This window comes from Rhineura floridana, chromosome 2 (assembly GCF_030035675.1).
Source record: "Rhineura floridana isolate rRhiFlo1 chromosome 2, rRhiFlo1.hap2, whole genome shotgun sequence".
Taxonomy (NCBI): domain Eukaryota; kingdom Metazoa; phylum Chordata; class Lepidosauria; order Squamata; family Rhineuridae; genus Rhineura; species Rhineura floridana.
The window spans coordinates 225,673,475-225,692,003 of NC_084481.1; the positions used below are offsets into that span (position 1 = coordinate 225,673,475).

General features: G+C 45.3%; 1 protein-coding gene across 2 annotated transcripts in view; it reads left to right on the forward strand.

The window, feature by feature from the left end:
- The window catches only part of KCNH5 (potassium voltage-gated channel subfamily H member 5), a 282,255-nt gene that overhangs the window by 65,168 nt on the left and 198,558 nt on the right, over nt 1-18,529 (forward strand). For both annotated transcript variants that reach the window (XM_061613287.1, XM_061613288.1), the window contains exon 7: nt 15,347-15,776. In XM_061613287.1, coding sequence (XP_061469271.1) covers nt 15,347-15,776 — 430 coding nt within the window. The remainder of the gene's footprint in view (nt 1-15,346; nt 15,777-18,529) is intronic.

An 18,529-nucleotide genomic window follows, 5' to 3' on the forward strand; every position in this document is an offset into this window, starting at 1 on the left:
AGGAGGGCCGGGATTTCTTCTCGATCATCCCAGAGTGCAGGACGCAGAATAGTGGGCTCAAGTTGCAGGAAGCCAGATTTCAACTGAACATCAGGAAAAACTTCCTAACTGTTAGAGCCATACGACAATGGAACCAATTACCTAGAGAGGTAGTGGGCTGTCCAACACTAGAGGCATTCAAGAGGCAGCTGGATAGCCATCTGTTGGGAACGCTTTAAATGGATTCGTGCATTGAGCCGGGGGTTGGAATTGATGGCCTTAGAGGCCCCTTCCAACTCTACTATTCTATGATTCTATGATTTCCCTGGAGCAAAGATTGCAGCCATTGTGCTCTTCCCCCTGCCCTGCTACTGCTGTGCCATCCAGGGCTAAGCCATGGTTTGGCTTAGCATTACATCTGATCCCCAGGCTCATGGGTTGTCTCAGTCCAGACACAGAGCCGCCCCTGGGCACTGGGAAGTGGGGCAGTTGCCCCGGGCCCTGCACTTTGGGGGGGACGTGCTTGGCAATCTGCATATAAAAACAGCCATCTCATCCTCCTCACGGCCGCAGTCGCAAGCTGAGGGGAGCGTAGAAATGAGCCGGGAGGAAGAGGCGCAGCGGCGGTCTCCTGACAGCCACAGTAGCGAGCCGGGAAGGAGAAAACCTTGCAGTGAGAAACGCTAAGCGAGTCTACAACAAAGGTTGCAAAAAAGGGAGCCGCAGCCGAAAAATACAAAGCTGCCGCCGCCGCCAACAAAGGCTGCAAAAAAGGGAGCTGCAGCTGCAAGCTCCTAGCAACCGAAATACAAAGCCTCCGCCGCTGCCTGGAGGAAAGGATATATAGAGAGAGAAAGAATGTGGGGGGCCCCCAACTATGCTTTTGTCCCGGGCCCCGCACATGCTAAGGGAGGGCCTCTCCAGACAAACCATGTTTGTTTTGAGCCCGGTTGTGGTCATAACACTAAGCCAACCATGGCTTAGCCCCCTATCCCATGGCAACAGCAGGACCAGGGGAAGAGCATAGAAGCCACAGAGCTTGGAAGTAATTCGTTACAAGTAAAGAATTACTTGTACTTCATTACTTTTATTTATTTATTTATTTATTAAATTTATACCCCGCCTTATGGCCAAAAGGCCCTCAGGGCGGCTTACAAAAGAAAATGAACATAACAATACATCAATAGAACATAATACCTCAATAAAATAATACAATTCTCAAAATTAAATAATTGTTTTGAGGAACGAGTGGATAATTCCTTTACACTTTGATTGTAATAGAAGCTAGGAGTAATTTTATTACTTTTGTGGAGTAATTGTAATGTTTCTAGCATTACTTTTGGGCATTCCTTGCGGGGGAGCAAGGAAAGTCTTCTGTTCCTCTGATTTGTGGATGAAAATCATGTGCCTCAAACTGGGCTTCTGTGCAGCGTCGTTCTTCCCTCGTGCTCTGTGGGTGGGTAGGAGGAGACGAGGGAGGAGGTGGAGAGTCAGACAAGGTGGAGTGGAGGAAAAAACTGTTTAAAAAAATGGATGGTGGTGGTGAAGAATGGAGTGGAGGGAAAAAGGAGCTGGAGGGCAAGAACATGGATAAAGGAGGAGAAGGAGGCAGCAGCAGAATGGAGATAAAGGTGAAAGATGACGTGTGTGTGTGAATACTGTGTTTGCACTTGGCACACAAAGTGGCCTCCACCACACTCTCTGGCTACTGTGCTGCATTTGCGGTATTTTCACTTGTTTGCATCTCAGGGGAAATGTTTGCTTGGATGAGTGTTCCTTAGTTGGTGGCAGGGCAGGGTCCGGGAGGTGGTTAAGTGATTATGCTTGCTGGCTGGGGGTTGGGGTTGGGGTTGTGCTTGGTTTGACATGCAAAGATCTGAGTAGTGGCCTCTGCCTCCCTCCCCACCTCCCTTACCAGCAGAGAGACCACCATTGCTATCTTATGGATAAAAATAATTATTCTACTACCTCTGTATGTGTGTTTATTTTTAATGTTATTTTAGGCTACTTAGATGTGCAGCAGCCAAGGCCAGCACCTTGTAGGCGTTTTTTTAAAAAAGTAACTGAAATGTAATTGTAGTGATTACTTTTGAGAAAAAGCAAAGTAATCAGTTACTTTCAGAGCTATTGCAATTGCAATGGTAATTACTACTTTTTTGGGCCATGTAATTGTAACGGTAATTTATTACTTTTTTAAAGTAATCTTCCAAGCTCTGAGAAGCCATAAACTTTGCTCTGGGAACCTTCACATTTGCTCATTCATGCTAAGTTGTGCTTTAGTGTTACATGCAAACTGGGCCAATGGCTGGTTCCCCCCTTTTTTAAAATATAAAATCCAGTAATTCTCTAGATCTGTCAACAGACATAAGCGAAACATGCAGGTTGTTTGTGGGAGAGTACAGCATAAACATGGTAATTTTATAGTCTGATGAAGCTTGCCTCATACTGATATTTAAAACTGGAATTAATAACAAAAAACTAACAACAGCTGAAAGATTATCACACACGCGCACAAAAAACCAGCAGTCAGACCCAAACACAAAGGCTTTTTAATAAAGCCTATTATTTAGGCATTCTTTATAAGGCTACAGATGTTAAGCTTGACACATGAGGCGGACGGAGAGTAAATAATATGCCGAATTAAGGATTCTTCTTTCTAAATGAAGACACATTGCTTCCTCGACATAAGGCATTAATTCATCCGCTCAAAGAATGTTCCATTTTTAATGCCCACCCACAAGGTCTTTGCTGAAATTTTAGTGTTGTTTATTGGCATCAGATTTTGTCTGCTTCGAACAGCGGTGAGAATAGTATTTGAAGGGCATTTGAAAACAGGTCTTCCAAAGACCTGTGCCCGCCCCCCTCCGACAAGGAAAAGCAAAGCTGTCTGTTAAGGGTGGGGAGTCTCAGGCCCTTCGTGCCTTCTTATCTGGCCCTTGGGACTCTTCCCAAATAACACTCTTGCCTAGTCCACACTCCCTATCCCCAGGTGGCACCCCGCAATGGCCCTGCTCTGAGTGGCTTTGCCTGCCCTTGAACTGTGATAAAACCTCTCGCTTGCCTGGATGGAGGGCAGAGAGATGTGTGCAGGTGTATGAAGAAGTCTCTGTCTTTCCCTGTACAAAAGTAAGAGTCGCATCTGTTGCTCCACTCAGTTTTGCCTCGGGCCCCGTCCACCACTGACATGCATCCCCAAGATTGCCCTTAAGGAGATGCTGCCTTGGGACTGAAAAAGGTTTCCTGACCCCTGACCTAGGGAATGCAATGTCACAATGAGGGCAAAACCTGTCCTGACCATAGCAATGACAGGGGTTTCATAGACAAAGGGGGATGTGGAGGACGGTAGAATACTCCCCCTCCCAACAATTAACAAGGTCTTTCCCCCACACTGAGTTAACTGGTATAGCACAGAGGGGAGGAGAGCCAGGCTGGGAGTCCAGAGTCTGTGAGTTCAAATCCCCGCTCGTGTCTCCTGGGTGTCAAGAGCCAGCTGAAGATCACCCCCACAGGGAGTGGCTCAAAGGTTACGTGTCCTGCCACCTGTGCAGCTGTGGGCAAGCTGCATAGTCCCAAGGAGCCCAGTTGCCCCCCAGCTGCGAACAAGGAAGGGGCTGGCTTGTGCAGCTGTGCCAAGCTGAGCAGGCCCTAGCCAGCTGGGGAGGACTAGCCTCAGAGGGAGGCAATGGTAAACCCCCTCTGAATACTGCTTACCATTAAAACCCTATTCATAGGATCGACTTGAAGGCAGTCCATTTTTCTATATTCCCGCCACACTACTCACCCATCATCATAACCGGACATTTTTTTCTCATTGCCAATAAAGTGTTTGGATGTAAAAACATAAGGAGAGTCATGCTGGATGCGGCCAAAGATGCATCTAGTTCAGCATCCTGTTCTCATGGTGACCAACGAGATGCTGATGAGAAGCCCACAAGCAAGACCTGAGTGCAGGAGCACTCTCCCCTCCTGTGGTTTCCAGTAACTGGTATTCAGAAGCCTCTGACCATGGAGGGAGAGAACAGCCATCATGGCTAAAAGCCATTGCAAGCCTTCTCCTCCATGCATTTGTCTAACTGTCTTTTAAAGCCATCCAAGTTGGGGGCCGTCACTGCCTCTTTTGGGAACGAAGTCCATCGTTTGTGCCATGTGAAGAAGTCCTTCCTTTTGCCTGTCCTGAATCTTCTGGCAACATTTAGCTTCACCGGATGGGTTCTAGTTTTACGAGGGGGAGTAAAACTTCTTCCTGTCCTAACCACTTTTTCCACCCCATGCCTCATTTTGTACAGTGACAAAGCCCAGAATTCACAGCCATGTTGTACAAAGCAACACAATCTGTTGTTGTGGGGATAATTCTGGATACATATTCATCTTCTGGCAGGCTGTGATGTTTCTGTTGGCAGCCGCTTATGTGTTATTGCTCGGGTTGTATTGCTTAACAAATTATTCTCTTCTGCAACAGGCATATAAACATATGTCCACAACTACAAATAAACATAATGTGGGAAGGGGAAAAACCGGAGAAGGGGAAAAAAATCCACAGCTCAGAAACACAGTTTCCTAGAGATGAATCCAGAGATTGCGTCCCAGGATTTGGGAGGTTCATATGACTTGTACCAGGGTGCTTCTAGCAGAGCTTTTTATTGAGCATTCATTCTGATCTGTTTGTAGAGAGATTAGAAAAAAGAGGTTTTGTAGGCCTTGCCCAGGACTCAATCATTTCATGCATTTAAAAAATGAACGCACACTCCAGTTAAGTGCCCGTGCATGCACACTCATGCTATTCACTGTTTAGATGGAATCTGGGCAGGCAGTGAGAATGGCAACCATTTGGCAGTGGCAAATGGAGCTTTCATATCTTTGGAAGTAAATTTAGGCCAACGTCCTTGTCGAAGAGTCTCCACTTCTGTGCCATTGCAAAATGTCGTCTGGCTATAGAGGAACGGAGATTTGTGAGTCCATAATGTGGATTGAAATGGGATTTGAGTACTTAGATTCGCAAGGAAAGTACTACAATGATTTTGATGCCTGCAAAGAAATGTAGGTTTACCTACCAGAAGATGCTGAGGTGGGAAGATGATAGCGAGCTTAGAGGAATTTGGATGTTATGACAAGTACTGCGAAAAGCACAAGGGGGAGGGCAAAACTAAGCCCCGCATAGTGATGGAGAGCTATGTTGGCATGATAAATAGGGGATTCGGTGTAAGAACTGAGCAATATCAGGAAGGGAGCAGAACTGCATGGAACAGTATTTTCACAGAAATGCTATCAAAGGCAGAGAGGACCATGCTTCTCATATAACTTGCTTCTTTGCTAACCGTTCGTAGTCAACAGATGATGCTCCTCTTGTAGGAACAGCCCTGCCATGCAACGAGTTGGATCAGGCTGCTTCAAGGGAACTGTGGAACGATCTCCCAGAGGAGATACGCCTGGCGCCAAAGTTGCTATCTTTTCAGCGCCAGGTTAAAACTTTTCTCTTCACCCAGGCTTTTTAATATGTTTAGTATGGGCTGACATTGTTTAATTTTTAACATTTTAAACTTTTAATGTGTTTTATATTGTCACATGTTATTGTATTTTTGATGTTTCTTGTCTTGTGAACCGCCCAGAGAGCTTCAGCTATGGGGCGGTCTATAAGTTTAATGAAATAAATAAATAAATAAACAAACAAATAAATAAATAAATAAATGCAAGGGGTAGAATTTAGAGGACTAGATGAAGGAATAAACTGATGTCTGAATAGTGCTGGGATGCTGAAGGGTGTCAGCTCGTATTGGGGACGGAGCATCTGATTGCTCTCCTTCAGGCAGCAAAGCGTCTTGGGCCAGCAATGTTCTGGAGCAAGCTGAGTGGCTTTGGATGACTAGAAAACATTTCTTTAAAGAGCATTGGTGGCTGGTGGCTACTAGTTGGGATACATTGTCATATGCTCGACAGAGTGGGTGAATGGGGGCAGGAGAGAAACAGCTGGATTTTGGAATGTAGCAGAAAAGGAGGCTTAGTCTAATAAGTGGTGCTCCATGTTATGGAGGTGGCATGCTTCTCCAGCGGCAAAGGTGGCTCAAAGTACACCTCTTTAGGAGGCGTGCAACCCCCTCCACAACAGGTTGAACGCCACTTCTTTCTGTAAAGCTTCCTTCAAATATCTACAAGGATGTCTTCTTCAACCTGCCCATGTTTTAAGTTCAGCAGATGAGTCTCACTTGGTGGTTCCTATGAAGGATTAAGAATGTGGTTTGGGGCCCCTGGAAAGGGTCTTTTCAGTGGTGGCTCCTCACATGTGGAATTCTCCCCCTACTGATATGCATCTGGCCCCATCTATTTATAGTTTTAGGCAGCTGGTTAACACACACCTTGTTTGGCAGGCATGAATAGGAGGAGAGATCTGATTACACAAATGGATTATTTATTTACTTACTTACTTACTTATTGCATTTATACCAGTGTGGTGTAGTGGTTAAGGTGTTGGACTATGACCTGGGAGACCAGGGTTCGAATCCCCACTTAGCCATGAAGCTCACTGGGTGACCTTGGGCCAGTCACTGCCTCTCAGTCTCATGAAAACCCTATTCATAGGGTCGCCATAAATCGGAATCGACTTGAAGGCAGGACATTTACATTTACCCTACCTTTCCTCCAAGGAGCTCTTCATTTAATCTCCACATTAACCCTGTGAGGTAGGTTAGGCTAAGAGGCAGTCACTTGCCCAGGTCACCTAGCAAGCTTCATGGCTGAGTGGGGATTTGAACTCTAGTCTCCCAGGTCCTAGTCCAACACTCTAACCACTACTTGCCGCTGCTTCTTTTGGTAGTTGCCATTTAGTGATTTGCTATGACATGGTTATTTTGTGGATTGTATATATCCTTTTTTAAAATCACCCTGTGATGTGTGCAAAGGGAGGTATATAAATCATCTAAATAAATTCAAAGCCAGCCCTGCGAGGAAGATGTCTCTAGCACCTGATTTGGGGTGTTGTGAAAGGGCAGCATATTGTTAATTATTTCATTTATTATCATTGCATTTTTATTGCCAGGGAGTTGGAGTGACGGCACTTGTGAGATTATCTGTCTCAGGTGTCCAAATAACTTGATTGGCTTTGGGTACTAGGCACCTTGACATGGGGATGGATTAATCTGTCAATTTTGGTTCTTCCAGTTTCTAATTTTTCCAATCTTAAATTCAGTTCTTCACATTTCTGCACCAATGTATGATCCCCCCCCAAGATATCCGCATGAACGTCTGTAAGCATTTTAGTGGATTTCTCCTAATAAACACGTTAATGTAGTTTTGACTAACAGATATATTTTTGCAAGCAATTTCCCCAAATAGTATGCATTTTGCATGTTATTTTTACTAATATATGCATTTTATACACATGTTCCCCTAAGATGTGCATTTTGGGACACATGGTTTTCTAGGAAAACTGTGCAGCAATATTCAGAGAAGGGCGAATTCTGAAGGATAGTGGTGTGTTCAGTTCCCATAGTGCGAACAAGGTAGTTTCTCATGAAAATGCGAAAAATTTGACTCTTTCCCCCATCCCTACTTGGGGGAGTGGTGCATTTGCTGCTTTGCTTCAAGGCAACAACATATCTTGGGACGGTTCCTTGTCTGGTTGCCTGAAGATCATTCCTGTTCAGCATCAGGTGAATGGCTTATGAAGCCTGGCTTGTAGCAGCTTAGCAAACCTCAGTGAATTATATTCAATGTAGCATTAAGACTAAGGTTGCATCGGTGCAGTGATTTCTACAGTATAAATTCTACATTTGATACAATTGCAATAATAAGAAAAACAATAATTCACATTTTAAGTAAACATAACTGAACAATCCATCTCCGAACAACATACATAACATGAAAACAAAATCAATCGTACACAAAACAAAAAGAAAAAAATTTATAACAATGATAAAATATATCTAAAAATTTCCATGGAGGTCAAGCATTCTCTAATTTCCCATCGTGCTTCTCCCCACCTGACCACCATCTTCTGTAGCCAGTATCATTATGAACGTTTCTTCCGTTGTCTTCTTTCTCCAGGACAACCCCAAGATGACTCCAAGTGCGATGCTGCGTCGCACTTTGCGCGATGCCGAGGCGTGTGCTGAGGCACTGCCTCAGGCAGCTCCTCCCCTTCATACACCTGGAGCAGAAGACAAAAAAGGATGGCAGAGTTGTAGGTAAATGGCAACAGCAGCAGCAGCACACGGAGTCCTTCCAAAGACAGAGTCCTTCCAAACACACACACACACATTGGTGTCCTGGGCCTTATTCCCGGCAGTATTGCAACTAATACATGGGTTAGAGACAACAAGTATGCATGTTTTGAGCAGCCATTAACTCTTAGTGTACCATAATAGTAAATATAAACAGAACCTTCAACACAGGGATAATAGTCATTTTGTAACAGGGCAAACGCTAGTCACAAAAGTTACAATTTGGGGTGGGGGCTCAGCTTCATCGTTATGCTTTGTGCGGGAAGGGAGTCTCAGTACCTAACTATAGGTTAAGGAAGGGAGATGGTCTCCTCCCCCAAATAATTGGGGGACATCCCCTTACTTGCCCATTCTTTGCGAAGCACCTCTGTCTTTCTTGCCCCCACACTGTTGCATTTCTCCAAATGTTGCATTATTTATTCCCTTCCTGTCTCTTTCTCTGTTAATTCTTATTTTCTTTTCCATTTTTCATGTTCTTTCTTTGGGTTACAAAAAGTTAGGGGGTGGGCAGCGTGTCAGCTGCTTGTGCAGAGGGAAAATAAAGCTTAGAATAAACCCTGGAAAATAGCAATGAACTAATGAACATTAATAAGCACGTATGTCATGGATGGGAGACCGGTGGCCCTCCCGATGACGTTGGACTGCAACTCCCCTCCTCCTTGACCATTGGGCATGCTGGCTGGGGGCTTATGGGAGTTGGAGTCTAGCAGCATCTGGAGGAGCTCCATTGACTGTGGTATAAAAGGGGGATATGCCCTGTCAGACCATTGGCCCATGTAGCTCAATATCAGTCTACACAGAGTGGCAGTAGGTTTCCAGGGTTTCAGGCAGGCGTTTTCCCCAGCAATACTAGGAGATGCCAGGGACTGAACCAGAGGCCTTCTGCATTCAGTGTTCTACCATTGGGCTACATCCCCTCCCCTCATTTCGACAGATGCAGCTTTTCATGTAGATGTGACAAAAACTCCGCTTGTCTGCATTGCTGTTAAAGGTGCAGGAGCCCTCTCTCTTCCTGAGACAGGATGCCTGGTTTATTGAACTGCTAAAACAAAGTGCCAGTTCCCAGTCATACAATGACAGAAGTCTCAGCAACGTGTCTTCTGTTTTCATGGAATTCTTGCGTCATTCAGTTTTCAGAAAGATGCAACCTGGCTGAGCTATGCTGGGGTAGGGGGAACACTTAAAAAGACACGATGGGGTGAATATTCTGTGGTGCGCCAGAGATGAAGGAAAATGTAGTTTATACATGTTGCTGTTGTTTAATCCCCAGAGAGAGCATGTAAAAAGTTTCCCGAGATAGCCTGGGGGTAAAACGGGCCGGAAGTATTTATTTACAGTGTCTCAGTTTATGCAAGATTTATAACGGATCATTTAAGCTATAGGATATCAAATTTTAATTGCCACCCTCAGACATTTCCCCACCTCAAATGAGGAAACAGATTATGGGTGCACAATATTTAAATTCAGATCCTATGTGTGTGTGTGAGTGAGAGAGAGACACACTAACAAGTACCACTTCTAACTGAAGGCTTATGCTGCCTCTGAAATGTTGCAAGAAAGCATGAGGCCTGCTCTCTTGTTTGTCATTGGTTTGGGGAGTAGAAAAGAGAAGGGAGTTAAGCTCAGGAAACAAGGGAAATGAAGTAATCCTTTTGGATGCAGGCTTAGAAGAATGCTGCTGGCAACAAAGCTGATTTGTAACATTTGCTGCTGTACACAGAAGGGAATTGGGAGGGGAAGAAAATGGCATAATACTTGGAGCATCTCCTGAATGTTAATGAAAATACAGAAGTGGAGGGAATGAATAGTCTACACTACAGTGCACAAGGGGATTTAGTGCTGCTGGTGGTGGAGCCTCTGGAAGGGATTGGCTGAGCTGCTGTGATGTGAGGGAAGGTGCACGGTGGCCAGAGGATGTCTTGCTGCCATTGGCTGAGCTGCTGGGAGGGCTTCTGGCTGTCATAGGCTGTGTTGCTGAGATCCTCAGAGGTAAGGCAAGGAGAAGGGCCTAGGAAAGAAGGAGGGGTGAAGAGCCAAGGGAAGGACAGGCAAGGGCGGGGGGCTAAGAAGGCAGAAGACCTGGGAAGGTAGACAGCCCAGGAAATGAGGTTGGGGCTGGAGGTGGATAAAACTGTCAATTTTGGTTTCTAATTTTTCTAATCTTCTCCTTATTTCTGTAACAATTGGGATTTTTTTTAAAAAAAAATCCTCATGAAAATCCTTCAGCATTTTTGTGCAAATTTCTCCTAATAAACATTTTTGTATGCAGTTTTGACTAATATACACATTTAGCAATTAACCCTAATGTGATGCTTTTTTTGTTTGCTGTTTTCACGAATGTATGCAATGTTGTGCACCTTTCCCCGTAATATTTGCATTTTTGTGTGCATTGTTTTGTTGGAGAACTGCATGACAAAATTCAGAGATGTGCACATTTCAAAGGCTAGCTATGTTTGGGCTCACGTAGTGATTCAAGAAGTTAGAATCTGGTCTCTTCCCATTAAAATGCAAACAACATCTAATTCCACACCCCTTATCTCTAGAGGTGGAACTGGAATGGGGCGGAACAGGGACTGGAATGACAGGCGATGGTTAGAGGGAGGAATCTGTAAGGGAAAGGAAGATTCGGAAGAAGAATACAGAGGGCACTGCACATGGCAGAGACAGGGTAGGCTGAAGTTCTTGTAGGTTTAAAATATATACTGTGATACATATTTGGCTGCAAGCTTCTAGTTGTAACCTAACTGGATAATGGTTTTTGTGCTTAAAGGTAGTTTGTATCTGGCTTACAGACTGGTTTTCTGGGCACCTATCTTTAAAAACACAGGGGCTCAGAGCTGGGGACACGTTTATCCTCTCAACAACCCTGTGAGGTGGGTTAGGCTGAGGGAAATTGAGCAACCGGCCCAAGATGCGCGTCATAGCTCAGCAGGGGTTCTAAGCAGGCCCCTCCAGCCTAAGGCTGAGTCCAGCACTCGAGCCACTAAACCACACAAGCTCACAATCACATAATCAATGTCTCCTAGAACTTTGGCAATTTTCCAGGTCAATGTGTTTTCACAGTAATTGATGGAGAGTGGCTGGGGGAGGAGAGGGAATGCAGGTGACTTTTGGCACAGCACTGCTTCTTCCACCACTGGTATGATGTGCTCGTTGCAGTGAGAACAATCTTGTCGCTATATTTCCAACCATCCATTTTCAAACCCTACATACAGCACATTACAGTAATTTAACCTGGATATGATCAAAGCAGGGGTAGTTGTGGCAAAGTCCTCCTTCTCCCATAAGCCCAACTGGTGAACCAACTGAACTCCTGAAGATGGACATTCAGTCTCTCTCTTCTTGAAATGAATTGAGTTTCTTGCTCCTCTTAACTCTGCAGGGACCTCTTATTTCCTATATCAAAGGCACTCCAGTTTCTGTTTTCGTACGGAATTTTCCAACATCTCTTACCCAAGTAGGATGGATCTATGGGGCTGCGCTTGAGCCCCACCTCTGTTGTTTTGTGGCTCTTTCTAGCTTCTTGTTCAGCTGCTTCTTCTGAAACAGGGAATCTCCTGTACTGGTGGAGGTGTGACCAAGTTTTCAAAGCAGGCATGGAGCCTCCACAAATACTGGAAACTCCCCAGTTCCATAGTAGCAGCTGAACATGAGCGCATCCAGAAGGAGGCATGTGACAATGGCAGCAGGGCTGAAGAGGTGCCCCCCCAGCCCCTTCTATTCATCTTGCCCCATCACAGCAGTCACACCCAAAATGAGCTGAAGTCTTCAAATTATAAGGAAATTCTGGCTGTGTGATTTCAATGCTCATTCCTTAGGCTAGCTCCAAATCTGACTTTTCAAAGCAAAGCCACCAGAGTGCTGTAGCAGCAGTTCATTTATATGCATAAATGCATTTAATCATTTATCTTGGAAAGAACTCTCTCTGAATTGGGGGGAGGGAATCCTTGAAGATGTATGCTGCTACCATTAACACCAGAAAAGAAGGATTAAAGAGCTCATGGGTCTTTAGGGGCTAAGCTCTTCATAAGTCGCTCAACTTGAAATGTCTCTCTCAATGGATTCGTTTGCTTGCAGAATTTCCACCAGCTTCTGAATTATGGCTCTCTGCAGTCACGCAACCACCATAAATGCTCCTTGAGCACAGTGTCGTGCCAGGGCTTCCCCATCCTCCAGAGTTCACCATCAGAATGCCCCCTTGCCACAGTGACTTCTCTTTCCACACACATTTTCCCCCCTTTGGTTTGGCAGCTGGGGTGAAGAACTGGTACTTCTCATTGGGTTGAAGTTGGCCTTGTATATCCAGTTCTGTGGGAATTTGAGGGCTCGCAGGGGAAGCAGGCAGTGTCCAGTCACGAGTCTGAGCCACGTGGAGAGCTACAGGACCTTGGACAGCTCTAAAGGCCCCTGCTAAGGCAGCTACGAAAGATGTTGTCTCTGCAGGGAACTAGAGACAACTGAAGCTTTATGTAGGCTGACCAGGCCTGAAGTATGGTAGACTCTGCCTCCCTGGAGGGACTGGCTGGCTGGGGAAAGGTACCTTGCCTCATTTGACTACTGCAACACTGAGGAGACAGAGGTACTGCAAGGGGACTCAGGGACAGAGGATAGGGGGCAGGACTGTGTACTCCACCTGGGAGGGCTCCAAATAAAGTAGGCTGAAGGTAATCCTCATCTGAGTCCTCTGCTATCTGCTGCAAAGTCCTCAGGTGGTCTCTTGTTGCTGAAACCTAGTTTAATAAATGGGATGAGAACGCTCACAAGGTGCACTTTGGGTGGTATTCAGTACTAGTCCTACTCAGAGTAGGCCCAATGAAGTTAATAGGCATGGCTAACTTAGGGTCGTTAATTGCAATGAGTCTACTCTCAGTAGGACTTAACTGAATACAGCCCCTTTTAGAGTATGTGTGAAACGATTTTTTAAAAAGAAACATTGCAGACAACTACAGGAGTTTCAGTTTTATTCCAGTGCTGAAACAACCTCCAGCGTCTTACAGGCTGATAATATAATTACCCAACATTTTGACTAGACTGATTCGATAATGATGTGCAGAAAAGGGCAATTTAAACTTGGCATGGAAAGAACAAGCACTTGCTTCCTCTTAAATGAAGCATCTTTAGCTGCTGAATCTTTTTTGGGGGTTTTTGCCGTGGAATTCTTTTGCTGGAATGGTCCTATAGTGAATCAGTAACGATTCTGAATGCAGGAGCTAGTTATATATAATTTAGAGTATAATTAATTATGAGCCTATGATTCCCTCTCCCTTCATGTACAACGTCCAAAATGAGGCATACAGTCATTGAAAGAGGAAACAACATCATCCAAGGAAAACATCTTCTGTAAACCAAGGGTATGTGCTTAGTAACATTCAACATTCTCCACAATGGCTCATTAGCCCTCAGTGGTTAGACATATGTTCTGTTGAGAACTGCGTAAGCAGGCAAGACAATGTGGGCTGGGCACTTCAGCTATTCAGAAGCTCAAGAGGCCAATCCTTTCAAAATCATATTCCTATAGAAATGAATGAAATTGATGTGTGAAGTTTAGTTGCGACTAACTCTAGCTCCATGGATGTCAAGAGTACTTAAGGGCAACTAACTTTAAGTGGATGGAAGCCCAAATAAATATTTATGTTGCTGATATTTGCATTCCCTGGCTAAAAAGAGTGAATCTTGGGGGCTCACAATGTCCTACTTCAACATGAGGGGAATATTACAGAATGGGGAGCACTTCTTCAGCCCGGAGTACAAAATCAATGTGAGTACTTATGCAGAGAATGATTTTATATTTCAATCTATTTTTAGTCCATGTCCTGGACATCAATTAGTGCTTACACACAGAACTAAACAAACACTCCTCAAAAGGGGGATTTTAAGGCCCCATGGACCAATGGGCAAGTCCACTGATCTTAGGGGAAAAAAAAGCTGTGTAGCTTCAGAACTTGTATTGACCAAGTTCAGGAAAGCTTCTCTATCCAAATAGCCAATATCATACACAAAGGCTTTCATTACAGCTCTGCTAGCTATTCCCCAATCTTCTGTTTTCAAGATAACTCAGTAGTTGAGCACATGCTTTGTATTCAAAGGTTCCCAGGTTCATTCTCTGGCATCTCCAGTTAAAAGGCTTATATAACAGGGAACAAGAATGGCAGTGACTCTCCATGATCTTACTGGAGTAAACCAGGGGTGGGAACCCTTAGGCCCAGGGCCAAATGTGGCCCTCAAGACTCTTAAGTTGTGCTGCTCTGTGCACTTCTCAAGTGCTTTTGCTTGGCTGGAATGTGCCAAGCTGTGACAATCATTCTTGCAAGGATAGAGGGGTATGTGTGTAGAAATGTATGATTTCCGTGTGGCTGGATTATAGTCCACTGTATGGGATGGGATGGATGGGATGTGATAGGAATCCCATCTATTGGTCTGCCACTTTTTTCCTGTGACCCTATATGCCTCTAGCATGCATCCTCAGGAAAGTCCCTTAGGAGGGAATGTGGTGAAAAAGGGTTGTATCCCCTGTGAGCGTTCCATGAGCGTTCCATCAGCACAAGGATTTCTGCTTGCACAACAGAATAGTCTCCCCCTCTCCTCCCTCCTTCATGCCCCCTAAATCTGTTCTAGAGGTTCCATCAACCATGTGGAACAGATCTGGGGAGAGCACAGGGTGTGTGTGCAGTAGGGTTGCAACCAAGAGCTCTTCTGTATCTTTAAAAGTTGTGCATTGAGAAGGGAGAATTCCACCTTGTGGTTTTTCCCATTACAGGGTTGCAAGAACACCTGCACTTGGTTGACTTTCTCTTCTCCTAAAGATACAGGATCAGTCTCAGGCCCTGAACCTGGCAACCCTAGTGTGTGGGGGAGGAGAGGGGGAAAAGTCCCATTGCACAAACAGAACTCCTTGTTCTGATGGGACGCGTTAGTTGAATAGTGCCCGAAGTTTTCCCATCTCTGTGGCCGACAGTATTGGGTGAGATGGACAAATTGCCTCACCCAATATAAGGTAGCTTCCCATGAATTCTTTCGATTAGAGTGAAAAGAAGAGACCAAAAAAGAAAAAGGTGGGGGGCTTCCTCCCAGATCCCTCAGCATTCAGTGCAAATAATTTTTTGCTGTGTTATTCATTTCACAAAGAAGTAAACTTTTGTTTCGTTCCTTCCTAGGGGATCAGCAGCCTCTTCAGCTCCTTAAAAGTGGTGCGCCTTCTGCGACTGGGCCGTGTTGCCAGGAAATTGGACCACTATCTGGAATATGGTGCCGCGGTGTTGGTGCTTCTTGTCTGTGTCTTTGGACTAGTGGCCCATTGGCTAGCTTGTATATGGTACAGCATCGGGGACTATGAGGTTATCGATGAAATCACAAATAGCCTCAAAAAGGACAGCTGGCTCTGCCAACTGGCGGAAAGCATTGGAACGCCGTATCGGTACAACTCCACGGGATCAGGGCAGTGGGAAGGAGGACCCAGTAAAGACTCCCTTTATATAACTTCCCTCTACTTTACCATGACAAGCCTTACGACGATTGGATTTGGAAACATCGCTCCAACCACCGACGGAGAGAAGATCTTTTCGGTAGCCATGATGATGGTTGGCTGTAAGTAAGATGGTGTTTTGTGGGGGGGGGGGTTTGGCATTTATTACGATTAGTTTTCCCTACTATTTTTTTTCCTTTTGGCATGAGTTCTCCTTCCTTGCTCATCATCACAACCGAATTGCAAAAACAATGCTTGTTGGATTAGCACAGAATAGTAGGGAGTTTGGCCTGTAGATGTTTGACTCAAATTTGGGGATAGGTTTCATATGGTCTTTCCAGGGGTGGGGAACCTTCAGCCCAGGGGCCAAATGTGGCCCTCCAGGACTCTCTATCTGGCCCAGGTCACATCCCTTCCCAGGACACACCCACACTGGCCTTGCTTCTCACTCTCCCTGAGTATTTTTGCCTGGCTGGAATGTGTCCTCAAACTGTGATAATGCCTCTTGCTTCTCTGGATGTGGGATACAGAGGTATGTGTGTAGAAATTAGCCTACTATACAAAGATAAATTTTGCATTCATTGCTCCCCACCACCACTTTTGCCTCTGGCCACGCCCACCATTGGCATGTGGCCCCCGAAAGGCTGCCCAGAAGAGAATGTGGCCCTTGGCCCTGAAAAAGGGTTCCCCACCCCTAATCTACTGCTTACAGCGGCTCTGGATATATCAGCATTGGTGCCTAGGTTTTCTTACAGTAACGTACTTGTACATTGTGTCTGGATATTGATGAGTCTGGGACCATTTTTGTGTAACGTGTATGCATCTTGCATCTTGAAGGATCAATTCAGACATTGCAGTTTTAGTATAGGCCTAAAAATGGAACATTATAAGACAAGCACGTCTTTGGAAAGATGCATATCATAGTACGCTCAGAAAGCTTGAACTGGCTACAGGTCTATACTTGGTGGCAAACCCAGCATAGTGGTCACATCATGTGTGGAGTGGCTCTTTGGTGCAAGTTTTGGGTTCTGCATCTGTGTTCATGGAGCCATCTTTGAGACTGCTGGAGCAGAATAAGGTTTGGTGATATGGATTAGAAGCATTTGCATCTCTCAGATGTGATCTAATGAGTCTGGAGGAGATGCTGAGTCTGGTCACCCATGCCAACGGTTTGGAATCAAGTTGAGACACACTTCAGGAGTGTGGGGTTGGAAGAACAGAGGTATGGGAGGGTTTGTCTTGCTTTATAAGCCTCAGAGAAAAGAGGATCAAGGGCAGAGAAGACAGAAGCAGAGAAACATCTCAAAGGAAGATTGTGAGAACGATTATGTTTGAAGGACAGAGCTGGGAAGGGAACAGCCATCGCTCAGTGGCAGAACATCTGCTTTGCATGCAGAAGGTCCCAGGTTCGATCCCCATTGGCATCTCCAGGTATGGCTGGGAGAGATCCTGCTTGAAACCCTGGAGGGCTGCTGCCAGTCAGTGTAGACAATACTGAACTAGATGGGCCAATGGTCTGACTCAGTATAAGGCAGATTCCTAGGTTCCTATGGAATTTGTTGGTGAAGGACACTAGTTGAGGTGGCTTCAAGAGGGGAATTAAATGAATTCATGACAGAAAAGTCTTAGTCATGAAGGCTCTGTGTGACTTCCAGGATCAGAGGGAGTATGCCTCTGGCTACCAGCTACTGGGGAGAAACAATGGGAGGGGGCTATTGCCTCCACATCCTGCACATGGAATCCGCAAAGGAAAGGCTATGTTGGACTAGAGGGGTCACTAACCATTTTGGAGCTCGGAAATCCAAGAAACTAGCACAAAATACCCACTTCACAGAAGAAAACTGGTGATGCATCTCCAGGTAGAGCTGTTCCTAAGTGAGAGGCCTACCTTAGGATTTGCTGAGGGTCTTAGGTCCAAGAGTAGGCACCAAGCTCATCTGCTGGTGTAAGAGGGGGCTGGAAGAGCTTCAGGGGTTGTGGTCTTGTAGATGATAATGGTTCAGCATTGGGATCTTGTGCTGTGTGAATGGACTGTGCACACAATCCTGTTTATATTTGACTATAGCCTTGGGAGGAGGGAGAACGTGGGTTCAGTTCCCGTTTGTGAATCTACCAAATTCACACTTCCTGATACTATATGTGAACTGAAACACAGATATCCTTTGAAATTCACACTTCTCCAAATTTTGCACTGTTCTCCAACCAAAAAAGAAAAGAAAAGTGTATATTAAAGTAAGCATGAGTTTATTAGTGAAATTAGCATGCAAGAAGGCATTATAACTCGGGAATGTGTATATTCTGAGAATGGCGTTCCTGCATTATGCGAGGGGCGTGTTTGCCACCACCCATAGTTCTTTAGAAGGCTCGGGAACATTCTGGATATGTTTAAAAATGGGTCAGGTGGGCTGGTTCAACCAATGAGGGGGAACAATTTGTAGGCTTATAAGCCAGCTCCTCCTCCGTTTTTGCACCTTTCTTTGCCTTGCGGCACCCGCCCCCCCTCCCGTGTCAGTATGGGCCTTTGCTGGTCACCAAATATTGGGGCTGAGTAGGAATTTTTTGGGGGGGATCCTGATTTCAGAATCCCCTTGGTTCTGCCTACTCCATACTGCTTGGGGTTTTTAATTCAATTGGCCATTATGGGGGGGTTGGGTTGTCCTGCGTTGGCTGGCATGGAATTCGGGCAGGTGAGGAAGGTGGGGATATAAAGAAGGTAACTGAGGCATATTAATTGAGGGCACTCACTAGAGAACCAACGGTCATGTGTGGCTTGTGGGGATCTGGGAGTGTCAACGTGGAACCAACTTGCGCATCAGGGTGAACGCCTGTACGGCGGGGCCGGGATGCAAAGGTTGGAACCACGTGATTGATTCTA